Source organism: Mustelus asterias, chromosome 10 (genome assembly GCF_964213995.1).
Source record: "Mustelus asterias chromosome 10, sMusAst1.hap1.1, whole genome shotgun sequence".
Lineage (NCBI taxonomy): Eukaryota > Metazoa > Chordata > Chondrichthyes > Carcharhiniformes > Triakidae > Mustelus > Mustelus asterias.
Genome location: NC_135810.1, coordinates 22686201 through 22698762, shown reverse-complemented (window position 1 = coordinate 22698762; position 12562 = coordinate 22686201). Strand labels below are relative to the sequence as shown.

Sequence of the window (12562 nt, the reverse complement as noted above, 5' to 3'; positions counted from 1 at the left end):
TCCATGCGCTTTGGCTTTACATGCTAATCTCTTATGTGGGACTTTTTCGAAAGCCTTCTGGATGTCCAAATAAACCATCCACTGGACGACCAAACATCCACTGCCCCCCCCCCCCCCCCCCCCCGCCCCAACCGTCCCCCCTTCAACTCTACTAGTTACATCCTTAAAGAATTCCAGTAGGTTTGTCAAGCATGATTTCCCTGTTACAGATCCATGCTGACGCTGTCCAATCCTGCCACTGATTTCCAAGTGTTTTGCTATAAAATCTTTGATAATGGATTCTAGAATTTTCCCCAAGAGCAACGTCAAACTTACTGGTCTGTAATTCCCTGTTTTCTCTCTACCTCCCTTTTATATAGTGGGGTTACATTAGCTGCCCTCCAATCTGTAGGGACTATTCCAGACTATATAGAATTTTAGAAGATGACCAAGAATACATCCACTATTTCTCAGACCATTTCCTTAAGTCGTCTGAGATTTACATTATCAGGCCCTGGGGATTCATCGGCCTTCAAACCCATCAGTTTCCCCAACACCATTACTCTACTAATACTGATCTCCATCAGTTCCCCCCCCCCCCCCCTCACTAAATTCTGTGTTCCCCAACATTCCTGGTATCTTATTTCCCAATTACCATTGGGAAAGCTTACGTTAAAAAAAAGTTCAAATGCAAGGCGTCCTAATTTCATTGTTTTCTTAATTAACATGAATTGATTTGAATTTGAGTAAATTCAGATTTTATAATCAGATTTGAGCTGAAAACTAGCTTTTCATTTTGTATCAGCATGAAGTGTGGTCCAAAATGCATTGTAAAGGGCTATCAATGTGGAATAACGTGAAAATCTTTCATTTTGCAGAAAGCCACCAGCCTCACAATGCTTCCTAATTCATTAATAAATAATGAAGGGTCATGGACCTGAAATGTTGGCTGGAATCGCCAACCTCACCCATAGCTGGAATTCCCGGCTGGAATGGGCGGCACGGTAGCACAGTGGTTAGCACTGCTGCTTCACAGCTCCAGGGTCCCAGGTTCGATTCCCGGCTCGGGTCACTGTCTGTGTGGAGTTTGCACATTCTCCTCGTGTCTGCGTGGGTTTCCTCCGGGTGCTCCGGTTTCCTCCCACAGTCCAAAGATGTGCGGGTTAGGTTGATTGGCCAGGTTAAAAATTGCCCCTTAGAGTCCTGAGATGCGTAGGTTAGAGGGATTAGCAAGTAAATATGCGGGGGTAGGGCCTGGGTGGGATTGTGGTCGGTGCAGACTCGATGGGCCGAATGGCCTCCTTCTGCACTGTAGGATTCTATAAAAAAGGGCGGCACGGTAGCACAGTGGCTAGCACTGCTGCTTCACAGCTCCAGGGTCCCGGGTTCGATTCCCGGCTCGGGTCACTGTCTGTGTGGAGTTTGCACATTCTCCTCGTGTCTGCGTGGGTTTCCTCCGGGTGCTCCGGTTTCCTCCCACAGTCCAAAGATGTGCGGGTTAGGTTGATTGGCCAGGTTAAAAAAATTGCCCCTTAGAGTCCTGGGATGCGTAGGTTAGAGGGATTAGTGGGTAAAATATGTGGGGGTAGGGCCTGGGTGGGCTTGTGGTCGATGCAGACTCGATGGGCCGAATGGCCTCCTTCTGCACTGTAGGGTTTCTATGATTTCTATGAATTCTCCAGTCCTGCTGCAGTGAATGGAGATTTAGCTGAGCATCAAATTCTCCGCTCTGGTTGGCAGCAGTAGCTCTGTTGGTCACCAAAGATGCTACCTGAGCTGCTGAGCATTTCCAGCATTTTCTGTTTTTATTTCAAATTTGCAGCATTTTCTGTTTATTTTAGCTTCCTAATTAATAGCCATTTAGAATATGACAAAAATTCCCCATAGAGTCATAGAGGTTTACAACATGGAAACAGGCCCTTTGGTCCTACTTGTCCATGCCATACAGTTTTTAATCACTGAGCTATTCCTAATTGCCCACATTTGGCTCATATCCTTCTATACCCATCTTATCCATGTAACTGTCTAAATGCTTTTTAAAAGATAAAATTGTACCCGCCTCTACTACTACCTCTAGCAGCTCATTCCAGACACTCACCATCTTCTGTGTGAAAAAATTGCCCCTTTGGGCCCTTTTCGATCTCTTCCCTCTCACCTTTAACCTATGCCATCTAGTTTTAGATTCCCCTACTTTTGACAAAAGATGTTGACTCTCTACCTTATCTATGCACCTCATTATTTTATAGACCTCTATAAGTTCACACCTATGTCTCCTAAAAAGGGGAAAAAGTCACAGTCTATTCAGCTTCTCCCTATAGCTCAAACCATCAAGTCCTAGTAGCATCTTAGTAAATATTTTCTGCACTTTTCTAATTTAATAATATATTTTCTATAATAGGGTGACCAGAATTGTACAGAGTATTCCAAAGGTGGACTTACTAATGTCTTGTACAACTTCAACAAGGCATCCCAACTCCTGTATTCAATGTTCTGACCAATGAAACCAAGCATTTTGAATGCCTTCTTCACCACCCTGTCCACTTGTTACTCCACTTTCAAGGAGCTATGAACCTGTACCCCTATATCTCTTTGTTCTGTAACTCTCCCCAATTAACTGATTAAGTCCCGCCATAGTTCGATCTACCAAAATGCATCACCTTGCATTTATCTAAATTAAACTCCATCTGCCATTCATCAGTCCACTGGCCCAATTGATCAAGATCCCATTGCAATCCTCGATAACCTTCTTCACTGTCCACTATGCCACCAATCTTGGTGTCATCTGCAAACTTACTAACCATGCCTCCTAAATTCTCATCGAAACCATTAATATAAATGACAAATGACAGTGGACCCAGCACCAATCCCTGAGGCACACCACTGGTCACAGGCCTCCAATTTGAAAAGCAACCCTTTACAACCACCTTCTTTCTTCTGTCAAGCCAATTTTGTATCCAATTGGCTGCTTCATCCTGGATCCTGTGAGATTTAACCTTATGCAACAACCTACCATGCGGTGCCTTGTCATCCTGGCTTCACATTTGTTTGCAATGTCTAATTTTGTTGCAGAAGTGTATTATATATTTAAGTTAAGCATTAAGGTATGTCTAAATGTATTACAAAGGATTCAGTTCTTGACTGCATGCTAATTTACACTCAGAATTTAAAAAGGCTATGTACATGCATCACTTTCAAAGACAGAATTTAATTAATTTTAAAATGTTTGCCTGTGATCTAGTCTGAAGCTTCAAAAGTGTTCAAGTAACAATTGACAAGGGCTACATAATGGAAGTTGAGGTCCAATTCCATGCCCCAGGTGGGGAACTGTTCTTGCAGTGAGCACACCATGAGACATGTAACTCTCAAGCTATGATTTTTCCACTTAGCAATTTTAATGGAAGAAATATCCTATGCTGCTCAGAATGTGTTCCCTGCAAGCACATCTCCCTGCTGGGAACAAAAGAGTTGTCTTTTGTTTACTGAACAAAATAAATTATTGTGGTGTTGGACATCTAACTTGAGCCCAAACTGTTTTCTGGTCACACATTGGTATCTGTGGAGTTGGCATGCTGACAACAAACTGAATTTTGCTGCTTGTGTACCTGGGTCTGTTGGGGGTGCAGCATATCATGGAAAATCGGAGAGGGATAATTATAGCGCTGTGAAAGATCAAAAATCTATCCATTTAACAGGTAGGAAATTGAACAGACATCCTGTGGGCATGTGATCCTGCCTGCCTGATTTACTTCCCTGTTCATGCAATATTGATGTTTATCTGTTGGATTTCAGTTTATTAAATGATGGGGCGGCACAGTGGCAGAGTGATTAGCATTGCTCCCTCACAGGGTCAGGAGCCCGGGTTCGATTCCGGCCTTTGCTGGACTGTCTCTGCAGAGTTTGTACATTTTCCATTTGCGTGGGTTTCCTCTGGGTGCTCCGGTTTCCTCCCACACTCCAAAGATGTGCATGTTAGGTGGATTGGCCTTTAGCGTCCCAAGATGTTTAGATTAGATGGATTAGCCATGGTAAATATGTAGGGCTATGGGAATAGAGCGGGGGAGAGAGCCTAGGTAAGATGCTCTGCCAGAGAGTCGGTGCCTCGTCGATGAGCCAAATGGCCTCTTTCTGCACTGTAGGGATTCTTTGATTCTATGAAAAGAATTAGGAACAGCTTCCGTCTACTTATCTCCCCAGTATGAACTGTTAACTGATGGCTTGCAAACATCTAAAAGACAGCAAATAGCTTACTATTTTTCCACCTACAAAATTGGTCTAAAATGTGATGAAAAACATGATATCACAGTAGGAAGAATTAGTAGCTTGAAGATCAACAGAAAATAGTACATTTTCATCCTTAGAGCTTCCCAGTGCAAAGCCTCATGTTTTCATGGACCTCACCGAGGGATTATAAATGAACAACAAGCAATCTTCTTATCCATTAAGCAGTTTTAGCCCTTTAAGACATTTAAACTACTTGCCCTGCCATGATTCTCAGGCTATTAAAAGTAAGTGGTTAGAAAGTCCTGGCTCATACTTGAATTGCTCAATCATTGCCCCCAGTGTGCAAAGATCTGAACTAGGAAAGTCAAAGATGAAAATTCACCCTTAAATAATTCAAATTTAGTATATTAGAGTTCACAGGTTTGTCAGAGTGCCTGTTCAGATGCTGAGGACATATTCAGACTGCTACTTGATGCCTAAGTGCTCTGTTCATGTTTGCTTGCTGAAACGTCTGTTAAGGTGTGATCCCTGTTGCCTGTTTGTTTGTCAGCGTGTGGCCCCCTCTCCAGGCATTGACATTTTAAATGTTTAGGCAGTGAATCTGCAGCATCTACATTGTCTAAACTTTAAAATTAATGGGTTAAACAGAAGTTTCAAGTGATACTAATGCATATCAAACTTGACAATAAATGTAGAAATAGAGGAACAGGGGTGGACTATTTTGTCCTTTATGTTTTTATGGAACTCACAGAGGGAATTGTGATTGTACGACAGGCAATTCTCTATCCAATAAGCAGTTCTACTATTCAGTAAGATAATAACTGATCTGTGACTTGACCCCATTTACCCACCCTTACTCCACTTTTCTTAATACCTCAGGTTCAGATAGCTATCAATCTGAGATTTAAAATTAAAAATTATTCTAATTTTAACTGTACTTTGTGGAAGAGTTTTAAGATTGTACCGCCTTCTGGGCTGGGATTTTACATACGGTGCAAGGTTCCCACATGCCAACACAAAAGTCAGGGGGGAACCCAACCATGCTGGGCTGGCTCTCCTTGCAGCCATTTAGTGGCTTGAGGCAAGCCTTTCACCCTCATCTGAAGAGGAAGTCCTTCAGGACCGGTGGCCACTGCTGGGACTGCACCCAGTGCCCAGTGGCAATCAGCAATGGAGACAGACTTAACAGTAATTGGTGGCAGTTTTCAACGGGGCCTGCCTGCTTGGCCCCATCGAAGGGGATAAGGGGTGGACATGGGAAGGGGATAAGGGATTCAGGGGTGGACATGGGAAAAGGAGAAGAGCAAATATGGGGTTTGAAAAACTTGGAGGCCGGCCTCCACTGGGCACAGAAGGGCCCATAAAGAAGGCACCTCTGCCCTTTGCCAAGCCACAGTCCCGAGCAGTGAACATTGTGCAGCAATGGGAGGAGGATCTTCAGTGACCAATGGGTGAATGGACCTTCTAGCAACTCGCCCGCAACTCATACATTTGCAGCTCAGAGCAGCCAGGAAGATACCAGAAATGGCACAAGTGGCATGGTACTCAAATTCATGCCACCTCTGCACCCTTCTTCCCATCTACCAATCTGACCTTTATGGGTAATTGTGTTTCCCAACTTCACCTCTGAAAAATCTGGCTCTAATTTATAGGCTCTGTTCTCTCGTCTTGGAGGGCTATTAGTAGAAATAGTTTCTCTCCCTATATATCCTGTCAGTTCATCTTAATATCCTGATAACTTTGATCAGATTACTACTTAACCTTCTAAATTCCAGGCAATACAAACCTTAGTATGTGTAATGTCTCCCTTAGAGTCCAGATACCATTGTGGCAAATTTATGTTGCACTCCATCCAAGGCCAGTATATTCTTCTTAGCATGTACACAGTAGCACAGTGGTTAGCACTGCTGCCTGTCAGTGCCAGGGACCCGGGCTTGGGTAACTGTGCAGAGTCTGCACATTCTCTCTGTGTCTGTGTGGGTTTCCTCCAGGTGCTTCGGTTTCCACCCACAGTCTAAAAGGCGTGCTGGTTAGGTGCACTGGCCATGCTGACTCTTAACTGTGATTGACTCTTAACTGCCCTCTGCGTGGGTTTCCTCCAGGTGCTCTGGTTTCCTCCCATGCTCCGAAACACGTGCTGGTTAGGTGGATGGGCCGTGCTCAAATTCTCCCTCAGTGCACCCTAACACGCACTGGAGTGTGGTGACTAGGGAATTTTCACAGTAACTTCATTGCAGTGTTAATGTAAGCCTACTTGTGACACTAATAAATAACCTTTAAACTGAGCAGAACTAAAGACAGTGCCCTCATTATGTCTAATATTGTATAGTTAAAACATAACTTTGTAACCTTTGTACAATAATCTTTCACATCCAAAGTTTAGTATTTTTGATTAATATCTGTACCTGTCCATGACATTTTTATGATGTAATAACCTGTTCATAGAGTCATAGAGGTTTACAGCATGGAAACAGGCCCTTCGGCCCAACTTGTCCATGCCACCATTTTTTTTTTAAAACCCTAAGCTAATCCCAATTGCCTGCATTTGGCGGATATCCCTCTATACCCATCGTATCCATGTAACTATCTAAATGCTTTTTAAAAAATAAAATTGTACCCGCCTCTACTACTACCTCTGGCAGCTTGTTCCAGACACTCACCTCCCTCTGTGTGAAAAAATTGCCCCTCTGGACACTTCTGTACCTCTCCCCTCTCACCTTAAACCTATGCCCTCTAGTTTGAGACTCCCCTACCTTTGGGAAAAGATATTGACATTCATCTTAATATCCTGATAACTCAATCCATCAAGTCCCGGTAGCATCCTAGTAAATCTTTTCTGCACTCTTTCTAGTTTAATAATGTCCTTTCTATAATAGGGTGACCAGAATTGCACACAGTATTCTAAGTGTGGCCTTACCAATGTCTTGTACAACTTCAACAAGACGTCCCAACTCCTGTATTCAATGTTCTGACCAATGAAACCAAGCATGCCAAATGCCTTCTTCACCACTCTGTCCACCTGTGACTCCACTTTTAAGGAGCTATGAACATGTACCCCTAGATCTCTTGGTTCTATAACTCTCCCCAGCGCCCTACCATTAACTGAGTAAGTCCTGCCCTGGTTCAATCTACCAAAATGCATCACCTCGCATTTATCTAAATTAAACTCCATCTGCCATTCATCAGCCCACTGGCCCAATTGATCAAAAGCTCGCTGCAATTGGAGATAACTTTCTTCACTGTCCACTATGCCACCAATCTTGGTGTCATCTGCAAGCTTACTAACCATGCCCCCTCATCTAAATCATTCATATAAATGACAAATAACAGTGGGCCCAGCACCAATCCCTGAGGCACACCACTGGTCACATGGACTCTCATTCTCTTCTAGCTGTTCATCATTTAGAAAGTACTCTGATCGATCTATTTTTTAAAAGGTGATAATGCACTAGAGTTACATTCCATCTGATGGTAAGCAAAAGCAGTGTGAGTCTACAACACCAGTGTTTCTTTGTGTTGAATCAGTCGACTGTTGACTCCAGGATTACACTTCATGTGAGTGCCTGTTAGGCACAACCATTTAATTTGCAATGCATACGCCATCAGAAACATGATCCTATTTATTATAACTTAAGTCCCTTACATAAGATTTTATTTTTAGCATGAAATAAGTGACGTATTTTATGTTCCTTTAAACATACAGTGCTCATAATATATCAAAAATTGTGTTTTTCTTCAGATACTACCGTGAAGCTTTGATGGACTTTAATTCAAAGAAAATGTTGACCTGGATCCTTCTTCTAAGTACAGTCTTAGTTCTAATCAATTCCCAGAAGACAGATCCTTCCGATAAGCAAGTGTGCGATAGTCTTTGCTCATGTGAGGAAAGAGACGGTTTGCTGCATATAAACTGTCAAAACAGGGACATTACCGAAATAGCCCAAATTAAACCGCCTCAGATGTGTACCTACAATCTTAACCTGCAAGAAAACTTTGTGACCAGACTACATCGCAATGGCTTTATCAAATTCAAGAATGCTCTGTCGCTACACCTGGGCAAAAATAACTTGGAAACTTTAGAAGCTGGGGTCTTCACTGGCCTTAGTTCTCTGAAGCGGCTGCATATAAATGGCAACTACTTGGAAGTACTGCAAGAGGGCGTATTTCGAGGGTTGGACAATTTGGAATTCCTTCAAGCAGATAATAATTTAATCCACATTATTGAGCCTGGCGCATTCAGCAAGCTTCACCGGCTAAAAGTGCTGATCCTCAACGACAACGCGATCCCCTTTCTCCCAACCAACATCTTCCGCTTTGTGCCCCTGACCCACCTTGACCTTCGAGGAAATCATTTAGATTCACTTCCTTACGTCGGGCTGCTGGAGCATATTGGCAGGATAATGGAGCTTCAACTGGAGGATAACTTATGGAGATGTGATTGTGATTTATTGCCACTCAGATCCTGGCTGGAAAATATGCCTCCTCAATCAAATATTGGTGACGTGGTTTGTGTACACCCATTCAGACTGAAAGGTAAAGTTTTAACCAAATCACCCATTACTGAGATTTGCCCAACTGGATCTGGGACTGACTTTGAAGAACCCAGCAATTCAATTCCTTTGGTGGTGACGCCAGTTACTGATAATACTCACACCAACATTCATAGTGCAACTAAAACAGTTACTAAAGAACCTGAAAAGGATCCTTATATTCCACAGCCCGATGGACAAGATGATGGAAGAATTCCTCCAATAAGGCTTGAAAAATCACCCTGCAAAACAACTTGTCATTGCAGCACACAACCAAATGTAGGACAAATAATGAAATGTCAACTAAGAAACATTAAGAGCCTCTCTGACCTTGTGCCCAGCCCACCAAATCCAGTCAAGCTTTATTTGACTGATAACATTATCCAAACTGTCATGAAATACGACCTCCTAGATTATGGCACCCTGGATTTACTCCATTTAGGGAATAATCGAATAACATTAATTGAGGATGGTGCTTTTGCAAACCTCACCAATCTCCACAAGATGTATTTGAGTGGAAACAGCATTGTACGATTGACAAAAGAAATGCTCACCGGACTCCATTCCCTCCAGTACTTGTATTTGGATCACAATATAATCAAGGAGATATTACCAGGCACCTTCAGTGTCCTACCCCAGCTCAAGGTCTTATATTTGAACAATAACCTCCTTCATAGTTTGCCTCCACATATATTTTCCGGCGTCCCACTCTTACGGTTAAATCTTAAACATAACCACTTTATGCATCTCCCTGTAAGCAATGTAATAGATCAACTTGCATTCCTGGTTCAAATTGACCTCGAAGACAACCCATGGGATTGCACTTGTGACTTGGTCAGCTTGAAGCAATGGATGGAAAAGCTCAACAAAAATGTAACTGTGAGCGAGATTATGTGCGAGTCTCCTGAGAAGTTTGCCAAGAAAGATTTGCAAATGTTAAACAATGAATTGATATGTCCTGGATTAGTAAATACCCTGGCCGCACCGACCCAGCCCAATGATATCAGCCTGGCTACGGCAGCCACTAGTACAGTCTCCAGCTTCCTGAGTTCGATCATGGACACAGTGCCTCTTTCAGTTTTGATTCTTAGTATGTTGGTGGTATTCATATTGATTGTATTCAGTGCCGCTGGGATAGTGGTTCTTGTTCTCCATCGCCGGAGGAGATCAAAGCGAAAACAAAAAACTACTCCAGTACAGGACTGCAGTCCATTGCACGTTCAATATAGTGTATATGGACATAAGAGGACCCATCATACTGAAGAAAGACCAGATGGAAATATATATGAACAGCACGCAATTAATGCAATAGGTCCAGTGTGCAGAAGCCGTCCTTATAACCTTCGGGATGTAGAGCTGGACAATGAAAGCAAAGATGGAAATGAACCAAAAATGATTTACAGGAGTCACATGATGAGGGAAAAAGATTCTCTGATCGCAGGTTCCAAGTTCAGCGTGATAGAACAGACCCCAGAGTTTATGCCCCTCCGGGATCCTGGTTCAGTGTACAGAAGTATCCTTGAGAAAGAAAGGGAACTCCAGCAAATTGGGATCACTGAATACCTGAAGAAAAATATCCCACCGCTGCAATCAGAACTCGATGTTCGCTACCCATCTCGGCATGAAGAGCTAAAACTGATGGAAGCGATCATGTACTCAAGACCTAAAAAGGTTGTAGTAGAAGAGACAAAAAATGAGTATTTTGAGCTGAAAGCAAAGCTACAAACTGAGCCTGACTACCTAGAGGTACTGGAACAACAGACAGCATTGAACCAACCATGACTTCTGGAAGGACATTAACGTTTTTATCTTGGCTGTTACATTGTGATAAATGAGCTCATTTGCTATACTAAGACATTAGTGCCTTTTCAGATGATCCTCTTTTTTCTACACACAATACAGCAGTAATCCTTATTAAACTCAGGGATCGACAGACAAACCATTGGGAACAGCCATTAAGAATGCAGATACAGGTACAGTAACTGCCAACAGCATTTTGTTTCACAGTAAAACAAGACTGTGCAGTAGTCAAGCACAAAGCTTTATAAAGCGTCAGGACGATCATTTTGTAGTCGTAAAGACAATCCTATTAATGTAACTAAAAATGTTGTCATGTGAACCAATGGTGGTTAAAGGAGGGCACCTGAAGGTGCGATTACTGCTGGTATGCACATTGACTTGGGAGCCTTATTTTCAAGGCTACTGGTTTGCGGTTTTCATGGAAAAATGGATGAAATCGTGGAACGTGATCCCCAAAACAACAGTCATAATTGCATGTAACAAAACAAAATCTGACTTACTTGGTCAATGTAAACGAGTGACCTTGCTTATTTTTTTTTATTTTAGTTAACATGTATACTCTTACAGTTTTCTGTCATGATTTTATTGTCTGATCTGGGGGTGTGTTACATGACTTCTGACAATCCACTCGTTTGATGCTGCTGGATTTTGTTTTACATGAAAGACTTTACATGAAAGTCGGTACTTGCAAACCCGCAAGTCTGAAATAACTACTGTAAGAAGCAGACATAGAGGTGGCTGCGCACTGTATTTAGACTGCGTCATGATCTCTTTGTGATGTTTCTCTTTTTGTGTCAGTTATAACACTCGGTATTCCTAGTTCCTCTAAGCCTGGGACTCCCTTCACTGCTTTTTTTAAAAGTGATTTTTATTTGTAAAACTTTAAATCACTCTTATGTTTAAAAGCTGACACATGTAGGGTAATAAAAAGCACACAAAGACCAAAATGCTGAAGGATATAATTTGTTTCAAATACAGTATAGAACTCTGCAAGCTATTTTTTCAGTTACAAAAATGTAAGATTCCTGTAAGCTATTTATTCTGTACAGTTTTGCAAATAAATCAGGGGTGCCTTTCTTGTAAAAAAAAATAATAAAATATGCGCACTGAACTTTTAGTTGAAATAAAGTCCGGATTAAATAAGCCCGCCTTTCTTTGTGTCTTTCCCTTCTGCCTTGCTTCTGGCAAGGATCCAGTCTTATTCCTGCTGTTCGTGTCAGCATAGGCTATACCAGGAGTTCCCCGAGCACTGCATCTGCTCAATTGATGCAACTTTTATGAGGGAGGGACCATATTTACCTGTGCAAGCAGGATTTCCATTACAATTCTGGCTCAGTTACGCGAGCCAGAATGAGAGGAGAGGTGAATGAGAGTTAACATGAAACACGCTTTTGTTATACAGTCTCAGCCACTTGCGCTGCCACAGGTATCAGAGATAGCCACCGATATCAGGGCATTAATTTCAGTGCTTGCTCCACTGATCTTAGAAAAAGCTAGGTATTTAAGCAGCTGCAATCAATTATTTGCAATATAATTCAGAGGAAGCAGAGCGTGTCAATCTGCGTAGTTACTAACAGCGCCAACAATTGAGTGAAGCTGTCAAATGAGTAGGACGGGCTGATTTTACCAAATTGGCTCTAAGTGCCGGGTGCAGTCGCAAATCAGACCCGCTCCCGGCAGCCGCGCTCCAGCGCCCCTATACGCCTTCTTTCGGCGCGGGTCCAGTGGGCGTGGCCTAGCGTATTTGCATCTGTCGGAGCACCGACCTGGGGGGGGGGGGGGGGCGGGTAGGGGGGGTGGGACGTGACATCTCTTCCCCGGGGGGGGGGGGAATCTGACATCTCTTCTCTGAGGGGGGGTAGGGGGGGATGTGACGTCTCTTCCCTGAGGGGGGGGGGGGCTGGGGGGGGGGGCAGGGGGGGGATGTGACGTCTCTTCCATGAGACGGGGGTGGGGATGTGACATCTCCACCCCCCCCCCCCCCGGGGGCAGAGACGTGACATCCCACCCCAGCCCCCCCCCTCAGGGAAGAG

At 43.2% G+C, this 12562-nt stretch overlaps 1 protein-coding gene and 1 long non-coding RNA gene across 4 annotated transcripts in view; one reads left to right on the top strand and one right to left on the bottom strand.

Moving 5' to 3' along the window:
- Positions 1-11674, top strand: part of slitrk6 (SLIT and NTRK-like family, member 6) — a 37961-nt gene extending 26287 nt beyond the window's left edge. For 2 of the 3 annotated variants that reach the window (XM_078221640.1, XM_078221641.1), the window contains exon 3: positions 7940-11660. In XM_078221640.1, coding sequence (XP_078077766.1) covers positions 7959-10511 — 2553 coding nt within the window. In that variant the 5' untranslated portion in view covers positions 7940-7958 and the 3' untranslated portion in view covers positions 10512-11660. Of the gene's footprint in view, positions 1-7939 lie in introns of all 3 variants that reach the window. The other variant, XM_078221642.1, reaches the window with a different exon arrangement.
- LOC144499546 (uncharacterized) overlaps positions 1-12562 on the bottom strand; it is a 155392-nt gene that overhangs the window by 102760 nt on the left and 40070 nt on the right. The window lies entirely within an intron of this gene.